The sequence below is a fragment of the Scyliorhinus torazame genome, chromosome 13 (assembly GCF_047496885.1).
Source record: "Scyliorhinus torazame isolate Kashiwa2021f chromosome 13, sScyTor2.1, whole genome shotgun sequence".
Classification (NCBI taxonomy): Eukaryota; Metazoa; Chordata; class Chondrichthyes; order Carcharhiniformes; family Scyliorhinidae; genus Scyliorhinus; species Scyliorhinus torazame.
Window position 1 is genome coordinate 31,266,797 of NC_092719.1, and position 26,340 is coordinate 31,293,136.

The 26,340-nt window shown below is 54.8% G+C and overlaps 1 protein-coding gene across 4 annotated transcripts in view; it reads right to left on the reverse strand.

Moving 5' to 3' along the window:
* Nucleotides 1-26,340, reverse strand: part of LOC140387925 (uncharacterized) — a 212,244-nt gene that overhangs the window by 91,685 nt on the left and 94,219 nt on the right. For all 4 annotated transcript variants that reach the window (XM_072471244.1, XM_072471240.1, XM_072471241.1 and 1 more), the window contains one exon: nucleotides 15,592-15,651. In XM_072471244.1, the coding sequence (XP_072327345.1) occupies nucleotides 15,592-15,651 (60 nt within the window). The remainder of the gene's footprint in view (nucleotides 1-15,591; nucleotides 15,652-26,340) is intronic.

Here is a 26,340-nt window from a genome sequence, read left to right on the forward strand (position 1 = left end):
TCCCTCACAGGACAGTGTACCCAGAGCCTGTCCCTCTCAGGACAGTGTACCCAGAGCCTGTCCCTCTCAGGACAGTGTATCCAGAGCCTGACCCTCACAGGACAGTGTACCCAGAGCCTGTCCCTCGCAGGACACTGTACCCAGAGCCTGTCCCTCTCAGGACAGTGTACCCAGAGCCTGTCCCTCACAGGACAGTGTACGCAGAGCCTGTCCCTCTCAGGACAGTGTATCCAGAGTCTGTCCCTCTCAGGACAGTGTATCCAGAGCCTGTCCCTCACAGGACAGTGTATCCAGAGCCTGACCCTCACAGGACAGTGTACCGAGAGTCTGTCCCTCTCAGGACAGTGTACCCAGAGCCTGTCCCTCTCAGGACAGTGTACCCAGAGCCTGTCCCTCTCAGGACAGTGTATCCAGAGCCTGTCCCTCTCAGGACAGTGTCCCCAGAGCCTGACCCTCTCAGAACAGTGTACCCAGAGCCTGTCCCTCACTGGACAGTGTACCCAGAGCCTGTCCCTCTCAGGACAGTGTACCCAGAGCCTGTCCCTCACAGGACAGTGTACCGAGAGTCTGTCCCTCACAGGACAGTGTACCCAGAGCCTGTCCCTCTCAGGACAGAATACCCAGAGCCTGTCCCTCTCAGGACAGTGTACCCAGAGCCTGACCCTCACAGGACAGTGTACCGAGAGTCTGTCCCTCACAGGACAGTGTATCCAGAGTCTGTCCCTCTCAGGACAGTGTACCCAGAGCCTGACCCTCTCAGGACAGTGTACCCAGAGCCTGTCCCTCTCAGGACAGAATACCCAGAGCCTGTCCCTCTCAGGACAGTGTACCCAGAGCCTGTCCCTCTCAGGACAGTGTACCCAGAGCCTGTCCCTCACAGGACAGTATACCCAGAGTCTGTCCCTCTCAGGACAGTGTATCCAGAGCCTGTCCCTCTCAGGACAGTGTTCCCAGAGCCTGTCCCTCTCAGGACAGTGTACCCAGAGCCTGTCCCTCTCAGGACAGTGTACCCAGAGCCTGTCCCTCTCAGGACAGTGTACCCGGAGCCTGTCCCTCTCAGGACAGTGTACCCAGAGCCTGTCCCTCTCAGGACAGTGTACCGAGAGTCTGTCCCTCTCAGGACAGTGTACCCAGAGCCTGACCCTCACAGGACAGTGTCCCCAGAGCCTGACCCTCACAGGACAGTGTATCCAGAGCCTGTCCCTCTCAGGACAGTGTACCCAGAGCCTGTCCCTCTCAGGACAGTGTACCCAGAGCCTGTCCCTCTCAGGACAGTGTACCCAGAGCCTGTCCCTCTCAGGACAGTGTACCCAGAGCCTGTCCCTCTCAGGACAGTGTATCCAGAGCCTGTCCCTCTCAGGACAGTGTACCCAGAGCCTGTCCCTCTCAGGACAGTGTATCCAGAGCCTGTCCCTCTCAGGACAGTGTACCGAGAGTCTGTCCCTCTCAGGACAGTGTACCCAGAGCCTGTCCCTCTGAGGACAGTGTATCCAGAGCCTGTCCCTCTCAGGACAGTGTATCCAGAGCCTGACCCTCACAGGACAGTGTACCCAGAGTCTGTCCCTCACAGATCAGTGTACCCAGAGCCTGTCCCTCTCAGGACAGTGTATCCAGAGCCTGACCCTCACAGGACAGTGTACCCAGAGCCTGTCCCTCGCAGGACAGTGTACCGAGAGTCTGTCCCTCTCAGGACAGTGTATCCAGAGCCTGACCCTCACAGGACAGTGTATCCAGAGCCTGACCCTCACAGGACAGTGTATCCAGAGCCTGACCCTCACAGGACAGTGTATCCAGAGCCTGACCCTCACAGGACAGTGTACCCAGAGCCTGTCCCTCTCAGGACAGTGTATCCAGAGCCTGACCCTCACAGGACAGTGTACCCAGAGCCTGTCCCTCTCAGGACAGTGTATCCAGAGCCTGACCCTCACAGGACAGTGTCCCCAGAGCCTGTCCCTCTCAGGACAGTGTACCCAGAGTCTGTCCCTCACAGGACAGTGTATCCAGAGCCTGACCCTCTCAGGACAGTGTACCCAGAGCCTGTCCCTCTCAGGACAGTGTACCCAGAGCCTGTCCCTCACAGGACAGTGTACCCAGAGCCTGTCCCTCTCAGGACAGTGTACCCAGAGTCTGTCCCTCACAGGACAGTGTATCCAGAGCCTGACCCTCACAGGACAGTGTATCCAGAGCCTGACCCTCACAGGACAGTGTACCCAGAGCCTGACCCTCACAGGACAGTGTATCCAGAGCCTGACCCTCACAGGACAGTGTATCCAGAGCCTGACCCTCACAGGACAGTGTACCCAGAGCCTGTCCCTCACAGGACAGTGTATCCAGAGCCTGACCCTCACAGGACAGTGTACCCAGAGCCTGTCCCTCACAGGACAGTGTATCCAGAATGCTTGACTTGATCACAGGCACCTTCGGAACATGTGAATTAGCCTTGAATATCTTGGAATCAGCAAAAATGATGTGATTCTGGCTCAGCAATATGGCTAAAGGGGGTGGGCCTGCTTCTGCTACCCCAGGTTTGACCTCTAACCCCTCCTGAGAGTTTCTGAGGATAATGGCAATATTGCAGCATGGCAGGGAATTTGGAAATATCACATTTCTGCTCTACACTTTTCACAGAACATAGTTCCATGTCCACACTGCCCTTTACACATGACAGGAGATCTAATTCTGCTCTGGTTATGCTACCAGCACAGAGAATGGATCATTTGTGATTCACAATATATCTAGGAACGCACAAGGTGCTTAATTTTCAGTTTGACACCATCAGAAAAGGATTCGGCCTGCCCTGATCACCCAGCAGGGTTTCACTGGAGACTAAGTGACTGATATTCAGAGACTCTTCACCCCTCCCTTTGCAGCTCCTGTCCTGGGTGTGTTGGTGGGAAAGCATAGCAGGAACTTTACTTTGGATCTATCCTCTTTTGTATTGCACTATAGATGGGACCAGAAAGTGGGGACAAGGGTGGGTAGTATATCCGGTGCACGTTTACGTGCTGAAGGTGGAGTTTGGGCTGTTGAGCAGTCTGTCGACGGCCTGGCCCGGGAGGGGTTGAGAGTGCAGGCGATGAAGCAGTAAAGGTGCGGTCAGTGCCAGTCACAGTTCACAAAGGGACAATGCGATGGTTTCTGGGTTGAAGTCTCCTCTCAGAGATTAAATCATTGTGTGATCTTCCAATGCTAACATGATAACATTTCCTAAAGGGCCCTTGAATCTCAGTTCACATATTTTCTCCAGGACTGAATTACCTTAGTGTTATACTCATTGGGTATTGTCTACTTTCAACCCTCTTTTGTCCATTCTCCCATATTGGTCTCCCTGTAAGTCTGAATGTGACCAGCCCTTGTTTACGAGAGCCCTCTCGGTCCCGGGCTGTTTCTGTTCTTCGTTGGCCAATTCCATGGTTTTCACCATCAGCACTCAGCGCACGATTGTCACTCCAAGACTCTAACCTACAGCCGGGAAGGTCGTGATGCTCTGTTCTCACTCCAGTCTAGCTGCTAAAGATTGCAAAGGACTGAGTACGATGTAGACCAGTCTGAGTCCTGCGCTATGGGAGAGACAGAAGTATGTAGAATGCAAGGAGGAGACGAAAGAGAGTGCAAGCTGGGAGCACGCACACCTGTGATACTGATATTTGAGGCAAGTGAGTGTGTGTGAGGAGAAAGTGCATGTGTACCCGTGAGAGCACAAACTCACTTGGCAGTGGTATTTGAGGCGAGCATGTGAGATGTTGATTCTGTTCCACATCCTTTAGAGATGAGACAGGACATACAAATATAATTTAACACTGCTCTCATGGGGTGACCCCACGCCAGGGTGCTACTCTGAAATGTAGTATCAGCTGTCTGTACTTCGAACATTCGTTAGGATGAGGCAGCACCACAGAATGTTATTGATGGGGTTTGATATTAATATCTTGCTTAGAGATTTGCTTTTAGTTTAGAATGCCTACAGTGAACTCACTGGGATCTGGCAGTGGGTGTGGAAGGCGGTGTGGCCATAGGCCTGATGGAGGAGGTATCCATCGGTTTGGATTTGCGATATATTATACTGCAACTCAGGCACTTAAAAAAAACAACAGTATCTTCACACAAACAAATATCTCATCAACGTGTCAGTTAATTCCTCTGATAGTGCACCAATCTCTCAGCACTGCCCCTCTCATAGAGCAATAATCCTCAGCACTAGTCCTCCAGGATTGCCGCATTCCCTCAGTACTGCCACTCTGAGGTGTAACATTCCTTCATTACTGCATCAGTGGCAGTTTAGCACACCCTCAATCCTGACCGTCCGACAGTGCAGCGCTCCCTCAGTCCTGACCCTCCGACACTGCAGCGCTCCCTCAGTCCTGACCCTCCGACAGTGCAGCGCTCCCTCAGTCCTGACCCTCCGACACTGCAGCGCTCCCTCAGTCCTGACCCTCCGACAATGCAGCGCTCCCTCAGTCCTGACCCTCCGACAGTGCAGCGCTCCCTCAGTCCTAACCCTCCGACAGTGCAGCGTTCCCTCAGTCCTGACACTCCGACAATGCAGCGCTCCCTCAGTCCTGACCCTCCGAAAATGCAGCGCTCCCTCAGTCCTGACCCTCCGACAGTGCAGCGCTTCCTCAGCCCTGACCCTCCGACAATGCAGCGCTCCCTCAGTCCTGACCCTCCGACAATGCAGCGCTCCCTCAGACCTGGCCCTCCGACAATGCAGCGCTCCCTCAGTCCTGACCCTCCGACAGTGCAGCGCTCCCTCAGTCCTGACCCTCCGACAATGCAGTGCTCCCTCAGTCCTGGCCCTCCGACAGTGCAGCGCTCCCTCAGTCCTGACCCTCCGACAATGCAGCGTTCCCTCAGTCCTGGCCCTTCACCAGTGCAGCGCCTCCTCAGTCCTGACCCTCCGACAGTGCAGCGCTCCCTCAGTCCTAGCCCTCTGACAATGCAGTGCTCCCTCATCCCGGCCTTCTAACAATGCAGCGCTCCCTCAGTCCTGAATCTCCGACAATGCAGTGTTCCCTAAGTCCTGACCCACCGACAATGCAGCGCTCCCTCAGTCCTAGCCCTCTGACAATGCAGCAATTCCTCAGTCCTGGCCCTCCGACAGTGCAGCGCTCCCTCAGTCCTGACCCTCCGACAATGCAGCGCTCCCTCAGTCCTGACCCTCCGACAATGCAGCGTTCCCTCAGTCCTGGCCCTTGAACAGTGCAGCACTCCCTCAGACCTGACCCTCCGACACTGCAGCGCTCCCTCAGTCCTGACCCTCCGACAGTGCAGCGCTCCCTCAGTCCTGACCCTCCGACAATGCAGCGCTCCCTCAGTCCTGGCCCTCCGACAGTGCAGCGCTCCCTCAGTCCTGACCCTCCGACAATGCAGCGTTCCCTCAGTCCTGGCCCTTCACCAGTGCAGCGCCCCCTCAGTCCTGACCCTCCGACAGTGCAGCGCTCCCTCAGTCCTGGCCCTCCGACAATGCAGCGCTCCCTCAAGTCCTGACCCTCCGACAATGCAGCGCTCCCTCAGACCTGACCCTCCGACACTGCAGTGTTCCCTAAGTCCTAGCCCTCTGACAATGCAGCACTTCCTCAGTCCTGGCCCTCCAACAATGCAGTGTTCCCTAAGTCCTGACCCACCATCAGTGCAGCGCTCCCTCATTCCTGGTCCTCCGACAGTGCAGCGCTCCCTCAGTCCTGGCCCTTCATCAGTGCAGCGTTCCCTCAGTCCTGACCCTCTAACAATGCAGCGCTCCCTCAGTCCTAGCCCTCTGACAATGCAGCACTTCCTCAGTCCTGGCCCTCCAACAATGCAGTGTTCCCTAAGTCCTGACCCACCATCAGTGCAGCGCTCCCTCAGTCCTGGCCCTTGAACAGTGCAGCGCTCCCTCAGTCCTGGCCCTTGAACAGTGCAGCGCTCCCTCAGTCCTGACCCTCCGACAATGCAGCGTTCCCTCAGTCCTAGCCCTCTGACAATGCAGCACTTCCTCAGTCCTGGCCCTCCAACAATGCAGTGTTCCCTAAGTCCTGACCCACCATCAGTGCAGCGCTCCCTCATTCCTGGTCCTCCGACAGTGCAGCGCTCCCTCAGTCCTGGCCCTTCATCAGTGCAGCGTTCCCTCAGTCCTGACCCTCTAACAATGCAGCGCTCCCTCAGTCCTAGCCCTCTGACAATGCGGCGCTCCTTCAGTCCTAGCCCTCTGACAATGCGGCGTTCCTTCAGTCTTGACCCACCGTCAGTGCAGCGCTCCTTCATCCAGGCCCTCTAACAATGCAGCGCTCCTTCATTCCGGCCCTCTAATAATGCAGCGCTCCCTCAGTCCTGGCTCTTCATCAGTGCAGCGCTCCCTCAGTCCTGGCCCTCCGACAGTGCAGCACTCCCTCAGTACTGGCCCTTGAACAGTGCAGCGCTCCCTCAGTCCTGGCCCTCCGACAGTGCAGCACTCCCAGTCCTGGCCCTTGAACAGTGCAGCGCTCCCTCAGTCCTGGCCCTCCGACAGTGCAGCGCTCCTTCAGTCCTGGCCCTCCGACAGTGCAGCGCTCCCTCAGTCCTGACCCTCCGACAGTGCAGCGCTCCCTCAGTCCTGGCCCTTGAACAGTGCAGCGCTCCCTCAGTCCTGGCCCTTGAACAGTGCAGCGCTCCCTCAGTCCTGACCCTCCGACAATGCAGCGCTCCCTCAGTTCTGGCCCTTGAACAGTGCAGCGCTCCCTCAGTCCTGACCCTCCGACAATGCAGCGTTCCCTCAGTCCTAGCCCTCTGACAATGCAGCACTTCCTCAGTCCTGGCCCTCCAACAATGCAGTGTTCCCTAAGTCCTGACCCACCATCAGTGCAGCGCTCCCTCATTCCTGGTCCTCCGACAGTGCAGCACTCCCTCAGTCCTGGCCCTTCATCAGTGCAGCGTTCCCTCAGTCCTGACCCTCTAACAATGCGGCGCTCCTTCAGTCCTAGCCCTCTGACAATGCGGCGCTCCTTCAGTCTTGACCCACCGTCAGTGCAGCGCTCCTTCATCCAGGCCCTCTAACAATGCAGCGCTCCTTCATCCCGGCCCTCTAACAATGCAGCGCTCCCTCAGTCCTAGCTCTTCATCAGTGCAGCACTCCCTCAGTACTGGCCCTTGAACAGTGCAGCGCTCCCTCAGTCCTGGCCCTCCGACAGTGCAGCACTCCCAGTCCTGGCCCTTGAACAGTGCAGCGCTCCCTCAGTCCTGGCCCTCCGACAGTGCAGCGCTCCTTCAGTCCTGGCCCTCCGACAGTGCAGCGCTCCCTCAGTCCTGACCCTCTGACAGTGCAGCGCTCCCTCAGTCCTGGCCCTTGAACAGTGCAGCGCTCCCTCAGTCCTGGCCCTCCGACAGTGCAGCGCTCCCTCAGTCCTGGCCCTTGAACAGTGCAGTGCTCCCTAAGTAATGTATTGAAAATGTCAATGCAGATTGTGGACTTCTGCCTCTCATGAGTTAAGAATGTTTAAAGAGGGAGAAAGTGATAGACTAGGTAATTACAGGTCAGTCAGCCCGGTGGGGAAATTATTCGAAAAACATTCTGAAAACTGTATAATCATCGTGGATTTGTTCAAAGAAAGTTTTGTCTCACTAAATTGAATGAATTTTTGAGGAGGTAACAAGAAGTGCCAATGGGCCTGGAGCATGCAGTCTACATGGTGTGATGAATTTAAGAAATTGTTATATATTATATGTTGTTGTAGTATTCTTATTACCACCCCCAGGTTCAAATACATGCAGGCAGTATGGCTGCAAAAGCTGTAATTAAGGGGTCATAAAAGGTAATGTAATCATTGATTTAATCATTTACTTGTTTGCAAAGAGATGGTTAATGGGAAATTGTTTTGAGTGCTGGAGGTTCCCTTGGTGTGGATAATTTGATGGATGGTGTTTAGTCCCAGCTCAGCAGGTAATGGGGTATCTTAGTGGGATACAGATGATGTAATTTATTGGAGGAGCCATGTCTGTCTGTGGTTTTGGCAGTTTGCTATAGGTTTTGAGTCTGACAAGACAAGGATTTTCAGGTTGCTCCTCAAAGGGTCTTTCTCCTAAGGCTTACAGAGAACCACAAGTAACCCTGATTGCTAACTTTATTTATGAGTGGATTTTGAATAATATTGCATTACTATGGTGGCGTACATAGAGTGGCAGGTGTAGATAGTGAGTTAAAGTTTCTCCTTTTATTTAAGAACTGTTTAGTTGATAATTGTAGAGCCATTGCTTTGATGTTAATGTGGTTCATTCTGTATTTAAATTAAAAATTGTTTTAACATAAAAGATACCTTTTGGTCAGAATCATCACTCGTAGGGTGAAGTATCCTTTCCTCACAGTTTTACAAATTGCAAATTGTTTGGGGTTTCTCGTCCGGTATCCTAACACAAACCGGAGTCTGCTCCGGAATCATAACAATGGATTTTACCAATTGAGCTTTTGGCAAGGTCCCACATGGCAGAATGGTCATTAAAGTGAGAGCCCATGGGATCTAAAGGGAAGTAACATACAAACCTGGTTCAGTAGCAGGAAGAAAGGGATAATGTTAGATGGATACTTATGTGACTGGAAGGCTGTTTCCAGTGGGATTCCACAGGGCTCTGTACTGGATCCTTTGCTCTTCATGATATATGCCAATGATTTAGACTTGAATGTTTCGAGCATTAAGATGAAGTAACTTGCGGATGATAGAAAGATTCACCAGATGATTGTCAGTGAGGAAGGAAGCAGTAGCGTGCAGGATGGTATCAGCTGACTGGTCAAGTTGACAGGAAAGTGTAAAATAGAATTAAATCTGGAGAAATGGGCGGGATCTCCTGACCAACCCACCGCAGGTTTTTCGGTGGCGGAGGCAGCCTATCAGCAGGATTTACCGGCCCCGACGCTGTCAATGGGATTTCCCATTGCACGTTCCTAGGTCCCTGAAGGTAGCAGGACATGGAGGTGTAAGATGGTTTAAAAAGTCAGATGGAATGTTTCCTTTATTGTCTGAGGTACAGAATATAAGAGCAGGGAGGTTATACTCAAGCTCCATAAAACACTACTAGTCGGTCTTCAGCTATGGTAGTGTATAGTTCTGGTCACCGCATTACAGGAAGGATGTGAACACACAAGGGAAAGAAAGTGTAGAGGAGGTTTATGAGGATGTTGCCAGGACTGGAGAATTTTAGCTACAAGCAAAGATTGTTTTCAGTGGAGAAGAGGAGCCTGAGGGGAGATTTTATTGAGGTGTAGAATATTATGAGGGGCTTAGGTATAACAAATAGGAGAGACCTATTTCTCAAAGCTGGGAGATCAATAACCAGGGGACATAGATTTAAAACAAACTGATAGGTAGATCGGAGGGTATTTAAGGAGAACTTTCCTTCCCCCAGGGCATGGTGGGCACACTGCCTGAAAGGGCGTTGAGGCAGAAACCCTCATCACATTTAAAAATTACTTTGATGTGTACTTGAAGTGTCACAATGAATGGACCAAGAGTTGGAAAGTGGGATTAAACCGCATTGATACTTTTCAGCTGACACAGACATGATGGGCTGAATGGGTTCCTTTTGTGTAGCAAATTTCTCTGATCCTCCACCACTCATTAATCACAGATGGCACTACTCACCCAGCGCTATTCATGGCATCAATGGAAAGGCTGCGAGGACATGAGCGGCTGAATAATTGGCTCCAGACTTGAATGGATAGGGCAGACAACTGGTTTAGCCGTTCAACCCCATTCTGGCTGGACTTCAAAGCTCTCTCGGATCCTGCAGTCATCAGTTAAAACTGCGCACTATTCCAGAATCATCTTGGAATGCAAAGACAACTTCTGGCTTCTTTCCTGCCAACTGTGTTCTCAAGCCCCTCTCTGGAGAGGGGGGGGGGGGGGGGGGGGGGGGGGGGGGGGTCATTGCTGGGAAGTATGTTTCTCGGGGTGTTTATTTGTTGTAACCTTTTTTGATACATGTTCATAATAAAATACATTTTTTTAAAATAAGTGAGCAGTTTGTAGACTTCTTTGTCACTAAGATTGAGACCATCCGATCAGCTGCCACTGGGTCAATCTTCATTAAAAGTACCCCTGCCCTATCCCTGAACTTGCAATTTTCTCTTAACTCCCCTGATGCCCTCTCTGAGCTTACCTTTCTATGAGACCCACCTCCTGTTTTCTTGACCACACTTCCTGGTTTCCATGTTAGCTGATATCATTAACTATTCTCTCAGGTTCTATCCCTACCTCCTTAAAATCTGCCATCATCCCCTTCTTCCCCCAAAAGCTAAACCTTTACCCTTCCAAACTATGATCCAATTTCCAACCTCCATTTCCTCTCCAAACTTTTTGTACATGCTGCCATCTCCAAATCTTTATGTCCTTTTTCCCAGAACCCCTTGGTTCAATCCCTCCAATAAGATTTCCGCCTCTGCTAAAATGGCTCTTGTCAAAGTCACTAATGAAATCCCATGTGATTCTGACAAGGGTAAGCTATCCCTCTTTGTCCTTTTTCACCAGTCTGCAGCTTTTGACATGGTTGACTGCAGCATCCTCTTCCAATGTCTCTTCATTGTTGTCCAGTTGGATGGGACTGCTCTCACCTAGTTCCATTCTTAATTACATTAGCGGTCTCTTGCAATGGCTTTACTTCCCTCTGTCCTGCTCACCTACTGTGCTCTCTCACCTACATTGGCTCCAAGTCAAACAGTGTCTCAATTTTAAAATTCCCATCCTCGTTTTCAAATACCTCCGTGCCTTGTCCATCCCTTATTCTAAAGCTGCTAAATAAACACCATTTACTGTTGCTGCGAAGCCATCAATTCGAGACACCCAAGGAAAACCCTCCTTGGGAGAATTTTCAGTCCTCTCATTCAGTATGGGGCCTTGGCATCGTGGAGTATTTCATTCGACATTAATTCATTCTCAGAAGGCCTCTGAGCAAGGCCAGAATGTAATATTCACGTCCTCAAATAAGGAGCTTGCTGGATATAATTATGGGAAATTATTAGTCAACCATGTTGGTAGGTGTCATAATATACACATCAGTATATGATGGTGCAGAGAGACACACTGACTGACACACTGCAAGACCAATCAACACACACAACAGAGCAGCCAATCACCAGTTAGGGCACGGTCACGATAAAGACAGAGGGCACTAGTTTTCCCGCTCATTCGGGATGCAGCCTCTGAGACAGACAGAGCCCGCAGTCAGGAGCACAAACATCCACCATGTGCTAGCAGCATAGGCTGGTCAGGTTAGGCATAGGTCTTCAGTCAATCTAACATAGTGTCGACCCACAGTGCATGTTTAACAGCTCTTAGTTAAATAAAATAGAGTTGTACTATTACAAGTGTTGGTAGCCTGTCTATGTTACTGCTAAGGTAAACGCAGTCTCCACAGATCCAGAGTGCCCAACACATCAGTAGGGAGCTGAAGTGTTGGACCTGCCCTGGGAGTGCTTGATGGGACAGTGTAGAGGGAGCTTCACTCTGTATCTAACCTGTGCTGTACCTGCCCGGGGAGTGTTTGTTTGGATAGTGTAGAGGGAGATTTACTCTGTATCTAACCTGTACTGTACCTGGCCTGGGAATGTTTGATGGGACAGTGTAGAGGCAGCTTCACTCTGTATCTAACATGTACTATACCTGCCCTGGGAGTGTTTGATGGGCAGTGTGAAGGGAGCTTTACTCTGTATCTAACTCTATGCTCTACCTGCCCTGGGAGTGTTTGATGGGGGCAGTGTGGAGGGAGCTTTATTCTGTATCTAACCCTGTGCTCTACCTGCCTTGGAAGTGTTTGATGGGGACAATGTGGAGGGAGTTTTATTCTGTATCTAACCCCACGCTGTACCTGCCCTGGGAGTGTTTAATGGGGACAGTGTGGAGGGAGTTTTATTCTGTATCTAACCCTGTGCTCTACCTGCCCTTGGAGTGTTTGATGGGGACAGTGTAGAGGGAGCTTCACTCGCCATCTAACCCCACGCTCTACCTGCCCTGGGAGTGTTTGATGGGGGCAATGTGGAGGGAGCTTTCTTCTGTATCTAACCCCATGCTGTGCCTGCCCTGTGAGTGTTGATGGGGACAGTGTAGTGGGAGCTTTATTCTGTATCTAACCCTGTGCTGTACCTGCCCCGGGAGTGTTTGATGGAGGCAGAGTAGAGGGAGCTTTACTCTGTATCTAACCCTGTGCTCTACCTGCCCTCGGAGTGTTTGATGGGGACAGTGTAGAGGGAGCTGCACTCGCTATCTAACCCCGCGCTCTACCTGCCCTGGGAGTGTTTGATGGGGGCAGTGTGGAGGGAGCTTTCTTCTATATCTAACCCCATGCTGTGCCTGCCCTGGGAGTGTTGATGGGGACAGTGTAGTGGGAGCTTTATTCTGTATCTAACCCTGTGCTGTACCTGCCCTGGGAGTGTTTGTTGGGGACAGTGTAGAGGGAGTTTATTCTGTATCTAACCCCATGCTGTGCCTGCCCTGGGAGTGTTGATGGGGACAGTGTAGAGGGAGCCTTATTCTGTATCTAACCCTGTGCTGTACCTGTCCTGGGAGTGTTTGATGGGGACAGTGTAGAGGGAGCTTCACTCTGTATCTAACCCTGTGCTGTACCTGCCCCGGGAGTGTTTGATGGAGGCAGCGTAGAGGGAGCTTTATTCTGTATCTACCCCTGTGCTGTACCTGCCCTGAGGGTGTTTGATGGGGACAGTGTGGAGGGAGCTTTATTCTGTATCTAACCCTGTGCTGTACCTGTCCTGGGAGTGTTTGATGGGGACAGTGTGGAGGGAGCTTTATTCTGTATCTAACCCTGTGCTGTACCTGTCCTGGGAGTGTTTGATGGGAACAGTGTGGAGTGAGCTTTATTCTGTATCTAACCCTGTGCTGTACCTGTCCTGGGAGTGTTTGATGGGAACAGTGTGGAGTGAGCTTTATTCTGTATCTAACCCTGTGCTGTACCTGTCCTGGGAGTGTTTGATGGGAACAGTGTGGAGTGAGCTTTACTCTGTATCTAACCCTGTGCTGTACCTGCCCTGGGAGTGTTTGATGGGGACAGTGTGGAGGGAGCTTTATTCTGTATCTAACCCCGTGCTGTACCTGTCCTGGGAGTGTTTGATGGGGACAGTGTAGAGGGAGCTTCATTCTGTATCTAACCCCGTGCTGTACCTGTCCTGGGAGTGTTTGATGGAGGCAGAGTAGAGGGAGCTTTACTCTGTATCTAACCCTGTGCTGTACCTGCCCCGGGAGTGTTTGATGGAGGCAGAGTAGAGGGAGCTTTACTCTGTATCTAACCCTGTGCTGTACCTGCCCCGGGAGTGTTTGATGTGGACAGTGTAGAGGGAGCTTTATTCTGTATCTAACCCTGTGCTGTACCTGTCCTGGGAGTGTTTGATGGGGACAGTCTAGAGGGAGCTTTATTCTGTATCTAACCCCATGCTGTACCTGCCCTGGGAGTGTTTGATGGGGACAGTGTAGAGGGAGCTTTATTCTGTATCTAACCCCATGCTGTACCTGTCCTGGGAGTGTTTGATGGGGACAGTGTAGAGGGAGCTTTATTCTGTATCTAACCCCGTGCTGTACCTGCCCTGGGAGTGTTTGATGGAGGCAGAGTAGAGGGAGCTTTACTATGTAGCTAATCCTGTGCTGTACCTGTCCTGAGAAGGTTCAATATCCACACTGAAATATAAAATGCAAAAATTCCTTTTGACCAGGTCTAAATAAAGCTTCAGCGAACTATTTTGTTCCTTGGATTATTTATATTATGTGGATTGAGTTGCAACAAATGTAATAGCGGGTGAGGGAAAGAGTATTTACCCCTTCTGCCATCTCAATCCAGAGCCTGAATCCCTTCAGCATTCCTGGCATTGTGATCATGGGATTCCAGCAGTCCCAGTCCCAGAAAACTGGTCATTGGCGCCACCTGCTGCTAGGGTATAATGGTGCAATAGTTTATTGCTGAGCCAGAGTTGTCAACGGACATGTGATTATTAGCCTCGTGCTGGAGCGACAATTAACCTTCTTATATTGTCATGAAGTTCTTTAATATGATATCCATTTTGATCTGTTCTTGGGATGCGGGCATCGTCACAGCGAGGCCACCATTTATTGCCCACCCCGAATTGCCCTTGAGAAGGTGGTGGTGAACTACCTTTTTCAATCACTGCAGCCCAGGCAGTTAGGGTGACCCACATTGCTGCTATGTATGGGGCCAGGATTTTGACCCAGCAATGATGATGGAAAAGTGATACAGCTCCAAGTCAAGATGGTGTAATTCAGTAACTTGAGGTGGTGTTTGCACTTTACACTGAGAATGCAGCTGAGTAAAAGAACGAGAGGTTTGGTATACTAATAGAGTCTATTGAGTCCACATGTCTTACCAAACTTTTGCTAGACCAATCATTAATTAATTCCATTGTTACACTCTCTCCATAGCCTTGTATCAATCACAAACTAATCCCACTGTCCAGCCCTCTCCCCATAGCCCTGTATCAATCACAAACTAATCCCACTGTCCAGCCCTCTCCCCATAGCCCTGTATCAATCGCAAACTAATCCCACTGTCCAGCCCTCTCCCCATAGCCCTGTATCAATCGCAAACTAATCCCACTGTCCAGCCCTCTCCCCATAGCCCTGTATCAATCGCAAACTAATCCCACTGTCCAGCCCTCTCCCCATAGCCCTGTATCAATCACAAACTAATCCCACTGTCCAGCCCTCTCCCCATAGCCCTGTATCAATCACAAACTAATCCCACTGTCCAGCCCTCTCCCCATAGCCCTGTATCAATCACAAACTAATCCCACTGTCCAGCCCTCTCCCCATAGCCCTGTATCAATCGCAAACTAATCCCACTGTCCAGTCCTCTCCCCATAGCCCTGTATCAATCGCAAACTAATCCCACTGTCCAGCCCTCTCCCCATAGCCCTGTATCAATCACAAACTAATCCCACTGTCCAGCCCTCTCCCCAAAGCCATGTATCAACCTTCTGTATTTTCCCCATAACCCTCCACCTTCCTCAGCTTCACATGTTTATCAGATGCTCCTTTAAAAGACATAGGTCTCTGTCTCAATCACTCTAAATATATAATTCCGTGCTCTAACAGCCTATTTAAGAAAATACATTTCTCCCAACCATACTCTGATAATAACGGATGATCAGTCACCACTCGATTCCCTACGTACAGAAAACAGTCATTCTCTATTCACTGTCAAACTGTTCTTAAAATCTCCAATAAACCTCCTCTGGGTCTTCTATACCGCAAAGCAAAAACGGTCGCAGTATCTCCAATCTCTCCACTTAACTCTAGTTTCCCATTCCTGAAATCATCCTGGATAAGCTGTCCGCTAATATCGGGATCCCAGAACTACACACAGTTTCTAACTGTGGGCTAACTGATAGATTGCACATCTCACAGTCAATGTGCATGTCCCCTGTTGTAGGCTCTATTAATCTCAATCGGTCAGAACAAATCCAATTTTAGAGTGTGGACTCATAACACAGATTCATAAGGCAAATGTCCCGGTGATGGAATATTTTTTGTCGATCGCTGTAGCACCTCCAAAATCTCAGCGTGCTAATGTGAACATTGTAATTGAAGATTCCCATCACTGACTCAGGGTTGCTGTAACGGGCTAAAGACTCACCGCTTATATCACGAACGATTGCTTGCTGACGCAGGACCTTCACATCTGGGGGGCCTTTCTCTGGAAAACATTGAAGTTAATCACCTGTCACTGCAGCTGCACAGGGTGTAAACAAAAGCGGGAATGGTATATTTCGCAACAGATGCATTAATTCAATGTCTGAGTATGGGAGTCAGCACCTTCAGGGGGGAGAGAGAGAGTCAGCACCTTCAGGGGGGAGAGAGGGAGAGTCAGCACCTTCAGGGGAGGGAGAGAGAGTCAGCACCTTCAGGGGAGGGTGAGAGAGAGTCAGCACCTTCAGGGCAGAGAGAGAGAGTCAGCACCTTCAGGGGAGGGAGAGAGAGTCAGCATCTTCAGGGGAGGGGGAAGAGAGTCAGCACCTTCAGGGGAGGGAGAAAGAGAGACAGCACCTTCAGGGGAGGGAGAGAGAGTTGGCACCTTCAGGGGAGGGAGAGAGAGAGTCGGCACCTTCAGGGGAGGGAGAGAGAGAGTCAGCACCTTCAGGGGAGGGAGAGAGAGTCAGCACCTTCAGGGGAGGGGAGAGTCAGCACCTTCAGGGGTGGGAGAGAGAGTCAGCACCTTTAGGGGAGGGGGAGAGAGTCAGCACCTTCAGGGGAGGGAGAGAGAGAGTCAGCACTTTCAGGGGGGGAGAGAGAGAGTCAGCACTTTCAGGGGGGGGAGAGAGAGAGTCAGCACCTTCAGGGGAGGGGGAGAGAGTCAGCACCTTCAGGGGAGGGAGAGAGAGAGTCAGCACCGTCAGGGGAGGGGGAGAGAGTCAGCACCTTCAGAGGAGGGAGAGAGAAAGACAGCATCTTCAGGGGGGGGAGAGAGTCAGCACCTTTAGGGGAGGGGGAGAGTCAGCACCTTCAGGGGAGGGAGAGAGAAATACAGCACCTTCAGGGGGGTGGGGGGGAGACAGAGAGTCAGCACCTTCAGGGGAGTGAGAGAGAAGTCAGCACCTTCAGGGGAGGGAGAGACAGAGTCAGCACCTTCAGGGGACGGAGAGAGAGAGTCAGCACCTTCAGGGGAGGGGGAGAGAGGGTCAGCACCTTCAGGGGAGGGAGAAAGAGAGTCAGCACCTTCAGGGGAGGGGGAGAGGGAGTCAGCACCTTCAGGGGAGGGAGAGAGAGCCAGCACCTTCAGGGGAGGGAGAGAGCCAGCACCTTCAGGGGAGGGAGAGAGCCAGCACCTTCAGGGGAGGGAGAGAGAGCCAGCACCTTCAGGGGAGGGGGAGAGAGGGTCAGCACCTTCAGGGGAGGGGGAGAGAGGGTCAGCACCTTCAGGGGTGGGGAGAGAGAGTTTTCACCCTCAGGCGAGGGGAGAGAGAGAGTCAGCACCTTCAGGGGAGGGAGAGACAGAGTCAGCACCTTCAGGGGAGGGAGAGAGAGAGTCAGCACCTTCAGGGGAGGGAGAGAGAGAGTCAGCACCTTCAGGGGAGGGGGAGAGAGGGTCAGCACCTTCAGAGGAGGGGAGAGAGGGTCAGCACCTTCAGAGGAGGGGAGAGTGTCAGCACCTTCAGAGGAGGGGGAGAGAGAGTCAGCACATTCAGGGGAGGCAGAGAGAGTCAGCACCTTCAGGGGAGGCGGAGAGAGGATCAGCAACCTTCAGAGGAGGGGAGAGAGTCAGCACCTTCAGGGGAGGGAGAGAGCCAGCACCTTCAGGGGAGGGAGAGAGAGTCAGCACCTTCAGAGGAGGGGAGAGAGTCAGCACCTTCAGGGGAGGGAGAAAGAGAGTCGGCACCTTCAGGGGAGGGAAAGAGAGAGAGTCAGCACCTACAGGGGAGGGAGAGAGAGTCAGCATCTTCAGGGGAGGGGGAGAGAGTCAGCACCATCAGGGGAGGGGGAGAGAGAGTCAGCACCTTCAGGGGAGGGAGAGAGAGTCAGCACCTTCAGGGGCGGGGAGAGAGTCAGCACCTTCAGGGGAGGGAGAGAGTCAGCACCTTCAGGGGAGGGAGAGAGAGTCAGCACCTTCAGGGGAGGGAGAGAGTCAACACCTTCAGGGGAGGGAGAGAGAGTCAGCACCTTCAGAGGAGGGGAGAGAGAAGGAACCTTGAGGGGAGGGACAGAGTGAGAGTCAGCACATTCAGGGGAGGAAAGAAATGGGCCAGCACCTTCAGGGGTGGGAGAGGGAGAGAGGAAGCACCTTCAGGGGAGGGAGAGAGAAAGACAGCACCTTCAGGGTAACGAGAGAGGGTCAGCACCTTCAGGGGAGGGAGAGAGTCAGCACCTTCAGGGGTGGGAGAGAGAGTCAGCACCTTCAGAGGAGGGAGAGAGTCAGCACCTTCAGGGGAGGGAGAAAGAGAGTCGACACCTTCAGGGGAGGGAGAGAGAGAGTCAGCACCTTCAGGGGAGGGAGAGAGAGAGTCAGCACCTTCAGGGGAGGGGGAGAGAGTCAGCACCTTCAGGGGAGGGAGAGAGAGAGTCAGCACCTTCAGGGGAGAGAGAGAGAGTCAGCACCTTCAGGGGAGAGAGAGAGAGAAAGACAGCACCTTCAGAGGAGGGAGAGAGGGTCAGCACCTTCAGGGGAGGGAGAGAGTCAGCACCTTCAGGGGAGGGGAGAGAGTCAGCACCTTCAGAGGAGGGAGAGAGAGTCAGCACCTTGAGGGGAGGGAGAGAGAGAGTCAGAACCTTCAGGGGAGAGAGAGAGAGTCTGCACCTTCAGGGGAGGGAGAGAGAGTCAGCATCTTCAGGGGAGGGAGAGAGAGTCAGCACCTTCAGGGGAGGGAGAAAGAGAGACAGCACCTTCAGGGGAGGGGAGAGAGTCAGCACCTTCAGAGGAGGGAGAGAGAGTCAGCACATTGAGGGGAGGGAGAGAGGGAGTCAGAACCTTCAGGGGAGAGAGAGAGAGTTGGCACCTTCAGGGGAGGGAGAGAGAGAGTCAGCACCTTCAGGGGAGGGAGAGAGAGTCAGCACCTTCAGGGGAGGGGAGAGTCAGCACCTACAGGGTTGGGAGAGAGAGTCAGCACCTTTAGGGGAGGGGGAGAGAGTCAGCACCTTCAGGGGAGGGAGAGAGAGAGTCAGCACTTTCAGGGGGGGGGAGAGAGAGAGTCAGCACCTTCAGGGGAGGGAGAGAGGGTCAGCACCTTCAGGGGAGGGAGAGAGTCAGCACCTTCAGGGGAGGGGAGAGAGTCAGCACCTTCAGAGGAGGGAGAGAGAGTCAGCACCTTGAGGGGAGGGAGAGAGAGAGTCAGAACCTTCAGGGGAGAGAGAGAGAGTCAGCACCTTCAGGGGAGGGAGAGAGAGTCAGCATCTTCAGGGGAGGGAGAGAGAGTCAGCACCTTCAGGGGAGGGAGAAAGAGAGACAGCACCTTCAGGGGAGGGGAGAGAGTCAGCACCTTAAGAGGAGGGAGAGAGAGTCAGCACCTTGAGGGGAGGGAGAGAGAGAGTCAGAACCTTCAGGGGAGAGAGAGAGAGTTGGCACCTTCAGGGGAGGGAGAGAGAGAGTCAGCACCTTCAGGGGAGGGAGAGAGAGTCAGCACCTTCAGGGGTGGGAGAGAGAGTCAGCACCTTTAGGGGAGGGGGAGAGAGTCAGCACCTTCAGGGGAGGGAGAGAGAGAGTCAGCACCGTCAGGGGAGGGAGAGAGAGTCAGCACCTTCAGAGGAGGGAGAGAGAAAGACAGCACCTTCAGGGGGGGAGAGAGAGAGTCAGCACCTTTAGGGGAGGGGGAGAGTCAGCACCTTCAGTGGAGGGAGAGAGAAATACAGCACCTTCAGGGGGTGGGGGGGGGGGGAGAGAGAGAGTCAGCACCTTCAGGGGAGTGAGAGAGAAGTCAGCACCTTCAGGGGAGGGAGAGACAGAGTCAGCGCCTTCAGGGGAAGAAGAGAGAGAGTCAGCACCTTCAGGGGAGGGGGAGAGAGGGTCAGCACCTTCAGGGGACGGAGAAAGAGAGTCAGCACCTTCAGGGGAGAGGGAGTCAGCACCTTCAGGGGAGGGAGAGAGAGTCAGCACCTTCAGGGGAGGGAGAGAGCCAGCACCTTCAAGGGAGGGAGAGAGCCAGCACCTTCAGGGGAGGGAGAGAGAGTCAGCACCTTCAGGGGAGGGAGAGAGAGAGCCAGCACCTTCAGGGGAGGGGGAGAGAGGGTCAGCACCTTCAGGGGTGGGGAGAGAGAGTTTTCACCCTCAGGCGAGGGGAGAGAGAGAGTCAGCACCTTCAGGGGAGGGAGAGACAGAGTCAGCACCTTCAGGGGAGGGAGAGAGAGAGTCAGCACCTTCAGGGGAGGGAGAGAGTCAGCACCTTCAGAGGAGGGGAGAGAGGGTCAGCACCTTTAGGGGAGGGGGAGAGAGAGTCAGCACATTCAGGGGAGGGAGAGAGAGTCAGCACCTTCAGGGGAGGGGGAGAGAGGGTCAGCACCTTCAGAGGAGGGGAGAGAGTCAGCACCTTCAGGGGAGGGAGAGAGCCAGCACCTTCAGGGGAGGGAGAAAGAGAGTCGGCACCTTCAGGGGCGGGAGAGAGAGAGAGAGTCAGCACCCACAGGGGAGGGAGAGAGTCAGCATCTTCAGGGGAGAGGGAGAGAGTCAGCACCATCAGGGGAGGGGGAGAGAGAGTCAGCACCTTCAGGGGAGGGAGAGAGAGTCAGCACCTTCAGGTGAGGGGGAGAGAGGGTCAGCACCTTCAGGGGAGGGAGAGAGGGTCAGCCCCTTCAGGGGAGGGAGAGAGTCAGCACCTTCAGGGGAGGGAGAGAGAGTCAGCACCTTCAGGGGAGGGGAGAGAGTCAGCACCTTCAGGGGAGGGAGAGAGTCAGCACCTTCAGGGGAGGGAGAGAGTCAGCACCTTCAGGGGAGGGAGAGAGTCAGCACCTTCAGGGGAGGGAGAGAGAGTCAGCACCTTCAGGGGAGGGAGAGACAGAGTCAGCACCTTCAGGGGAGGGAGAGAGAGAGTCAGCACCTTCAGGGGAGGGAGAGAGTCAGCACCTTCAGAGGAGGGGAGAGACTGTCAGCACCTTTAGGGGAGGGGGAGAGAGAGTCAGCACATTCAGGGGAGGGAGAGAGAGTCAGCACCTTCAGGGGAGGGGGAGAGAGGGTCAGCACCTTCAGAGGAGGGGAGAGAGTCAGCACCTTCAGGGGAGGGAGAGAGCCAGCACCTTCAGGGGAGGGAGAAAGAGAGTCGGCACCTTCAGGGGCGGGAGAGAGAGAGAGAGTCAGCACGCACAGGGGAGGGAGAGAGTCAGCATCTTCAGGGGAGAGGGAGAGAGTCAGCACCATCAGGGGAGGGGGAGAGAGAGTCAGCACCTTCAGGGGAGGGAGAGAGAGTCAGCACCTTCAGGTGAGGGGGAGAGAGGGTCAGCACCTTCAGGGGAGGGAGAGAGGGTCAGCCCCTTCAGGGGAGGGAGAGAGTCAGCACCTTCAGGGGAGGGAGAGAGAGTCAGCACCTTCAGGGGAGGGGAGAGAGTCAGCACCTTCAGGGGAGGGAGAGAGTCAGCACCTTCAGGGGAGGGAGAGAGTCAGCACCTTCAGGGGAGGGAGAGAGTCAGCACCTTCAGGGGAGGGAGAGAGAGTCAGCACCTTCAGGGGAGGGAGAGAGTCAACACCTTCAGGGGAGGGAGAGAGCGTCAGCACCTTCAGAGGAGGGGAGAGAGAAGGAACCTTGAGGGGAGGGAGAGAGTGAGAGTCAGCACATTCAGGGGACGAAAAAAATGGGCCAGCACCTTCAGGGGTGGGAGAGGGAGAGAGGAAGCACCTTCAGGGGAGGGAGAGAGAAAGTCAGCACCTTCAGGGGAGCGAGAGAGGGTCAGCACCTTCAGGGGAGGGAGAGAGTCAGCACCTTCAGGGGTGGGAGAGAGAGTCAGCACCTTCAGAGGAGGGGAGAGAGTCAGCACCTTCAGGGGAGGGAGAAAGAGAGTCGACACCTTCAGGGGAGGGAGAGAGAGAGTCAGCACCTTCAGGGGAGGGAGAGAGAGTCAGCACCTTCAGGGGCGGGGAGAGAGTCAGCACCTTCAGGGGAGGGAGAGAGTCAGCACCTTCAGGGGAGGGAGAGAGAGTCAGCACCTTCAGGGGAGGGAGAGAGTCAACACCTTCAGGGGAGGGAGAGAGAGTCAGCACCTTCAGAGGAGGGGAGAGAGAAGGAACCTTGAGGGGAGGGACAGAGTGAGAGTCAGCACATTCAGGGGAGGAAAGAAATGGGCCAGCACCTTCAGGGGTGGGAGAGGGAGAGAGGAAGCACCTTCAGGGGAGGGAGAGAGAAAGACAGCACCTTCAGGGGAACGAGAGAGGGTCAGCACCTTCAGGGGAGGGAGAGAGTCAGCACCTTCAGGGGTGGGAGAGAGAGTCAGCACCTTCAGAGGAGGGGAGAGAGTCAGCACCTTCAGGGGAGGGAGAAAGAGAGTCGACACCTTCAGGGGAGGGAGAGAGAGAGTCAGCACCTTCAGGGGAGGGAGAGAGAGAGTCAGCACCTTCAGGGGAGGGGGAGAGAGTCAGCACCTTCAGGGGAGGGAGAGAGAGAGTCAGCACCTTCAGGGGAGAGAGAGAGAGTCAGCACCTTCAGGGGAGAGAGAGAGAGAAAGACAGCACCTTCAGAGGAGGGAGAGAGGGTCAGCACCTTCAGGGGAGGGAGAGAGTCAGCACCTTCAGGGGAGGGGAGAGAGTCAGCACCTTCAGAGGAGGGAGAGAGAGTCAGCACCTTGAGGGGAGGGAGAGAGAGAGTCAGAACCTTCAGGGGAGAGAGAGAGAGTCTGCACCTTCAGGGGAGGGAGAGAGAGTCAGCATCTTCAGGGGAGGGAGAGAGAGTCAGCACCTTCAGGGGAGGGAGAAAGAGAGACAGCACCTTCAGGGGAGGGGAGAGAGTCAGCACCTTCAGAGGAGGGAGAGAGAGTCAGCACATTGAGGGGAGGGAGAGAGAGAGTCAGAACCTTCAGGGGAGAGAGAGAGAGTTGGCACCTTCAGGGGAGGGAGAGAGAGAGTCAGCACCTTCAGGGGAGGGAGAGAGAGTCAGCACCTTCAGGGGAGGGGAGAGTCAGCACCTACAGGGTTGGGAGAGAGAGTCAGCACCTTTAGGGGAGGGGGAGAGAGTCAGCACCTTCAGGGGAGGGAGAGAGAGAGTCAGCACTTTCAGGGGGGGGGGGGAGAGAGAGAGTCAGCACCTTCAGGGGAGGGAGAGAGGGTCAGCACCTTCAGGGGAGGGAGAGAGTCAGCACCTTCAGGGGAGGGGAGAGAGTCAGCACCTTCAGAGGAGGGAGAGAGAGTCAGCACCTTGAGGGGAGGGAGAGAGAGAGTCAGAACCTTCAGGGGAGAGAGAGAGAGTCAGCACCTTCAGGGGAGGGAGAGAGAGTCAGCACCTTCAGGGGAGGGAGAGAGAGTCAGCACCTTCAGGGGAGGGAGAAAGAGAGACAGCACCTTCAGGGGAGGGGAGAGAGTCAGCACCTTAAGAGGAGGGAGAGAGAGTCAGCACCTTGAGGGGAGGGAGAGAGAGAGTCAGAACCTTCAGGGGAGAGAGAGAGAGTTGGCACCTTCAGGGGAGGGAGAGAGAGAGTCAGCACCTTCAGGGGAGGGAGAGAGAGTCAGCACCTTCAGGGGTGGGAGAGAGAGTCAGCACCTTTAGGGGAGGGGGAGAGAGTCAGCACCTTCAGGGGAGGGAGAGAGAGAGTCAGCACCGTCAGGGGAGGGAGAGAGAGTCAGCACCTTCAGAGGAGGGAGAGAGAAAGACAGCACCTTCAGGGGGGAGAGAGAGAGTCAGCACCTTTAGGGGAGGGGGAGAGTCAGCACCTTCAGTGGAGGGAGAGAGAAATACAGCACCTTCAGGGGGTGGGGGGGGGAGAGAGAGAGTCAGCACCTTCAGGGGAGTGAGAGAGAAGTCAGCACCTTCAGGGGAGGGAGAGACAGAGTCAGCGCCTTCAGGGGAAGAAGAGAGAGAGTCAGCACCTTCAGGGGAGGGGGAGAGAGGGTCAGCACCTTCAGGGGACGGAGAAAGAGAGTCAGCACCTTCAGGGGAGAGGGAGTCAGCACCTTCAGGGGAGGGAGAGAGAGTCAGCACCTTCAGGGGAGGGAGAGAGCCAGCACCTTCAAGGGAGGGAGAGAGCCAGCACCTTCAGGGGAGGGAGAGAGAGTCAGCACCTTCAGGGGAGGGAGAGAGAGAGCCAGCACCTTCAGGGGAGGGGGAGAGAGGGTCAGCACCTTCAGGGGTGGGGAGAGAGAGTTTTCACCCTCAGGCGAGGGGAGAGAGAGAGTCAGCACCTTCAGGGGAGGGAGAGACAGAGTCAACACCTTCAGGGGAGGGAGAGAGAGAGTCAGCACCTTCAGGGGAGGGAGAGAGTCAGCACCTTCAGAGGAGGGGAGAGAGGGTCAGCACCTTCAGAGGAGGGGAGAGAGTGTCAGCACCTTTAGGGGAGGGGGAGAGAGAGTCAGCACATTCAGGGGAGGGAGAGAGAGTCAGCACCTTCAGGGGAGGGGGAGAGAGGGTCAGCACCTTCAGAGGAGGGGAGAGAGTCAGCACCTTCAGGGGAGGGAGAGAGCCAGCACCTTCAGGGGAGGGAGAGAGAGTCAGCACCTTCAGAGGAGGGGAGAGAGTCAGCACCTTCAGGGGAGGGAGAAAGAGAGTCGGCACCTTCAGGGGCGGGAGAGAGAGAGAGAGTCAGCACCCACAGGGGAGGGAGAGAGTCAGCATCTTCAGGGGAGAGGGAGAGAGTCAGCACCATCAGGGGAGGGGGAGAGAGAGTCAGCACCTTCAGGGGAGGGAGAGAGAGTCAGCACCTTCAGGTGAGGGGGAGAGAGGGTCAGCACCTTCAGGGGAGGGAGAGAGGGTCAGCCCCTTCAGGGGAGGGAGAGAGTCAGCACCTTCAGGGGAGGGAGAGAGAGTCAGCACCTTCAGGGGAGGGGAGAGAGTCAGCACCTTCAGGGGAGGGAGAGAGTCAGCACCTTCAGGGGAGGGAGAGAGTCAGCACCTTCAGGGGAGGGAGAGAGTCAGCACCTTCAGGGGAGGGAGAGAGAGTCAGCACCTTCAGGGGAGGGAGAGAGTCAACACCTTCAGGGGAGGGAGAGAGCGTCAGCACCTTCAGAGGAGGGGAGAGAGAAGGAACCTTGAGGGGAGGGAGAGAGTGAGAGTCAGCACATTCAGGGGACGAAAAAAATGGGCCAGCACCTTCAGGGGTGGGAGAGGGAGAGAGGAAGCACCTTCAGGGGAGGGAGAGAGAAAGTCAGCACCTTCAGGGGAGCGAGAGAGGGTCAGCACCTTCAGGGGAGGGAGAGAGTCAGCACCTTCAGGGGTGGGAGAGAGAGTCAGCACCTTCAGAGGAGGGGAGAGAGTCAGCACCTTCAGGGGAGGGAGAAAGAGAGTCGACACCTTCAGGGGAGGGAGAGAGAGAGTCAGCACCTTCAGGGGAGGGAGAGAGTCAGCACCTTCAGGGGAGGGGGAGAGAGTCAGCGCCTTCAGGGGAGGAGGAGAGAGAGTCAGCACCTTCAGGGGAGGGGGAGAGAGTCACCACCTTCAGGGGTGGAGGAGAGAGAAAGACAGCATCTTCAGGGGAGGGAGAGAGGGTCAGCACCTTCAGGGGACGGAGAGAGTCAGCACCTTCAGGGGAGGGGAGAGTGTCAGCACCTACAGAGGAGGGAGAGAGAGTCAGCACCTTGAGGGGAGGGAGAGAGAGTCAGCACCTTCAGGGGAGGGAGAGAGCCAGCACCTTCAAGGGAGGGAGAGAGCCAGCACCTTCAGGGGAGGGAGAGAGAGTCAGCACCTTCAGGGGAGGAGGAGAGAGAGTCAGCACCTTCAGAGGAGGGGAGAGAGTCAGCACCTTCAGGGGAGGGAGAGAGAGTCAGCACCTTCAGGGGAGGGAGAGAGCCAGCACCTTCAAGGGAGGGAGAGAGCCAGCACCTTCAGGGGAGGGAGAGAGAGTCAGCACCTTCAGGGGAGGGAGAGAGAGAGCCAGCACCTTCAGGGGAGGGGGAGAGAGGGTCAGCACCTTCAGGGGTGGGGAGAGAGAGTTTTCACCCTCAGGCGAGGGGAGAGAGAGAGTCAGCACCTTCAGGGGAGGGAGAGACAGAGTCAGCACCTTCAGGGGAGGGAGAGAGAGAGTCAGCACCTTCAGGGGAGGGAGAGAGTCAGCACCTTCAGAGGAGGGGAGAGAGGGTCAGCACCTTCAGAGGAGGGGAGAGAGTGTCAGCACCTTTAGGGGAGGGGGAGAGAGAGTCAGCACATTCAGGGGAGGGAGAGAGAGTCAGCACCTTCAGGGGAGGGGGAGAGAGGGTCAGCACCTTCAGAGGAGGGGAGAGAGTCAGCACCTTCAGGGGAGGGAGAGAGCCAGCACCTTCAGGGGAGGGAGAGAGAGTCAGCACCTTCAGAGGAGGGGAGAGAGTCAGCACCTTCAGGGGAGGGAGAAAGAGAGTCGGCACCTTCAGGGGCGGGAGAGAGAGAGAGAGTCAGCACCCACAGGGGAGGGAGAGAGTCAGCATCTTCAGGGGAGAGGGAGAGAGTCAGCACCATCAGGGGAGGGGGAGAGAGAGTCAGCACCTTCAGGGGAGGGAGAGAGAGTCAGCACCTTCAGGTGAGGGGGAGAGAGGGTCAGCACCTTCAGGGGAGGGAGAGAGGGTCAGCCCCTTCAGGGGAGGGAGAGAGTCAGCACCTTCAGGGGAGGGAGAGAGAGTCAGCACCTTCAGGGGAGGGGAGAGAGTCAGCACCTTCAGGGGAGGGAGAGAGTCAGCACCTTCAGGGGAGGGAGAGAGTCAGCACCTTCAGGGGAGGGAGAGAGTCAGCACCTTCAGGGGAGGGAGAGAGAGTCAGCACCTTCAGGGGAGGGAGAGAGTCAACACCTTCAGGGGAGGGAG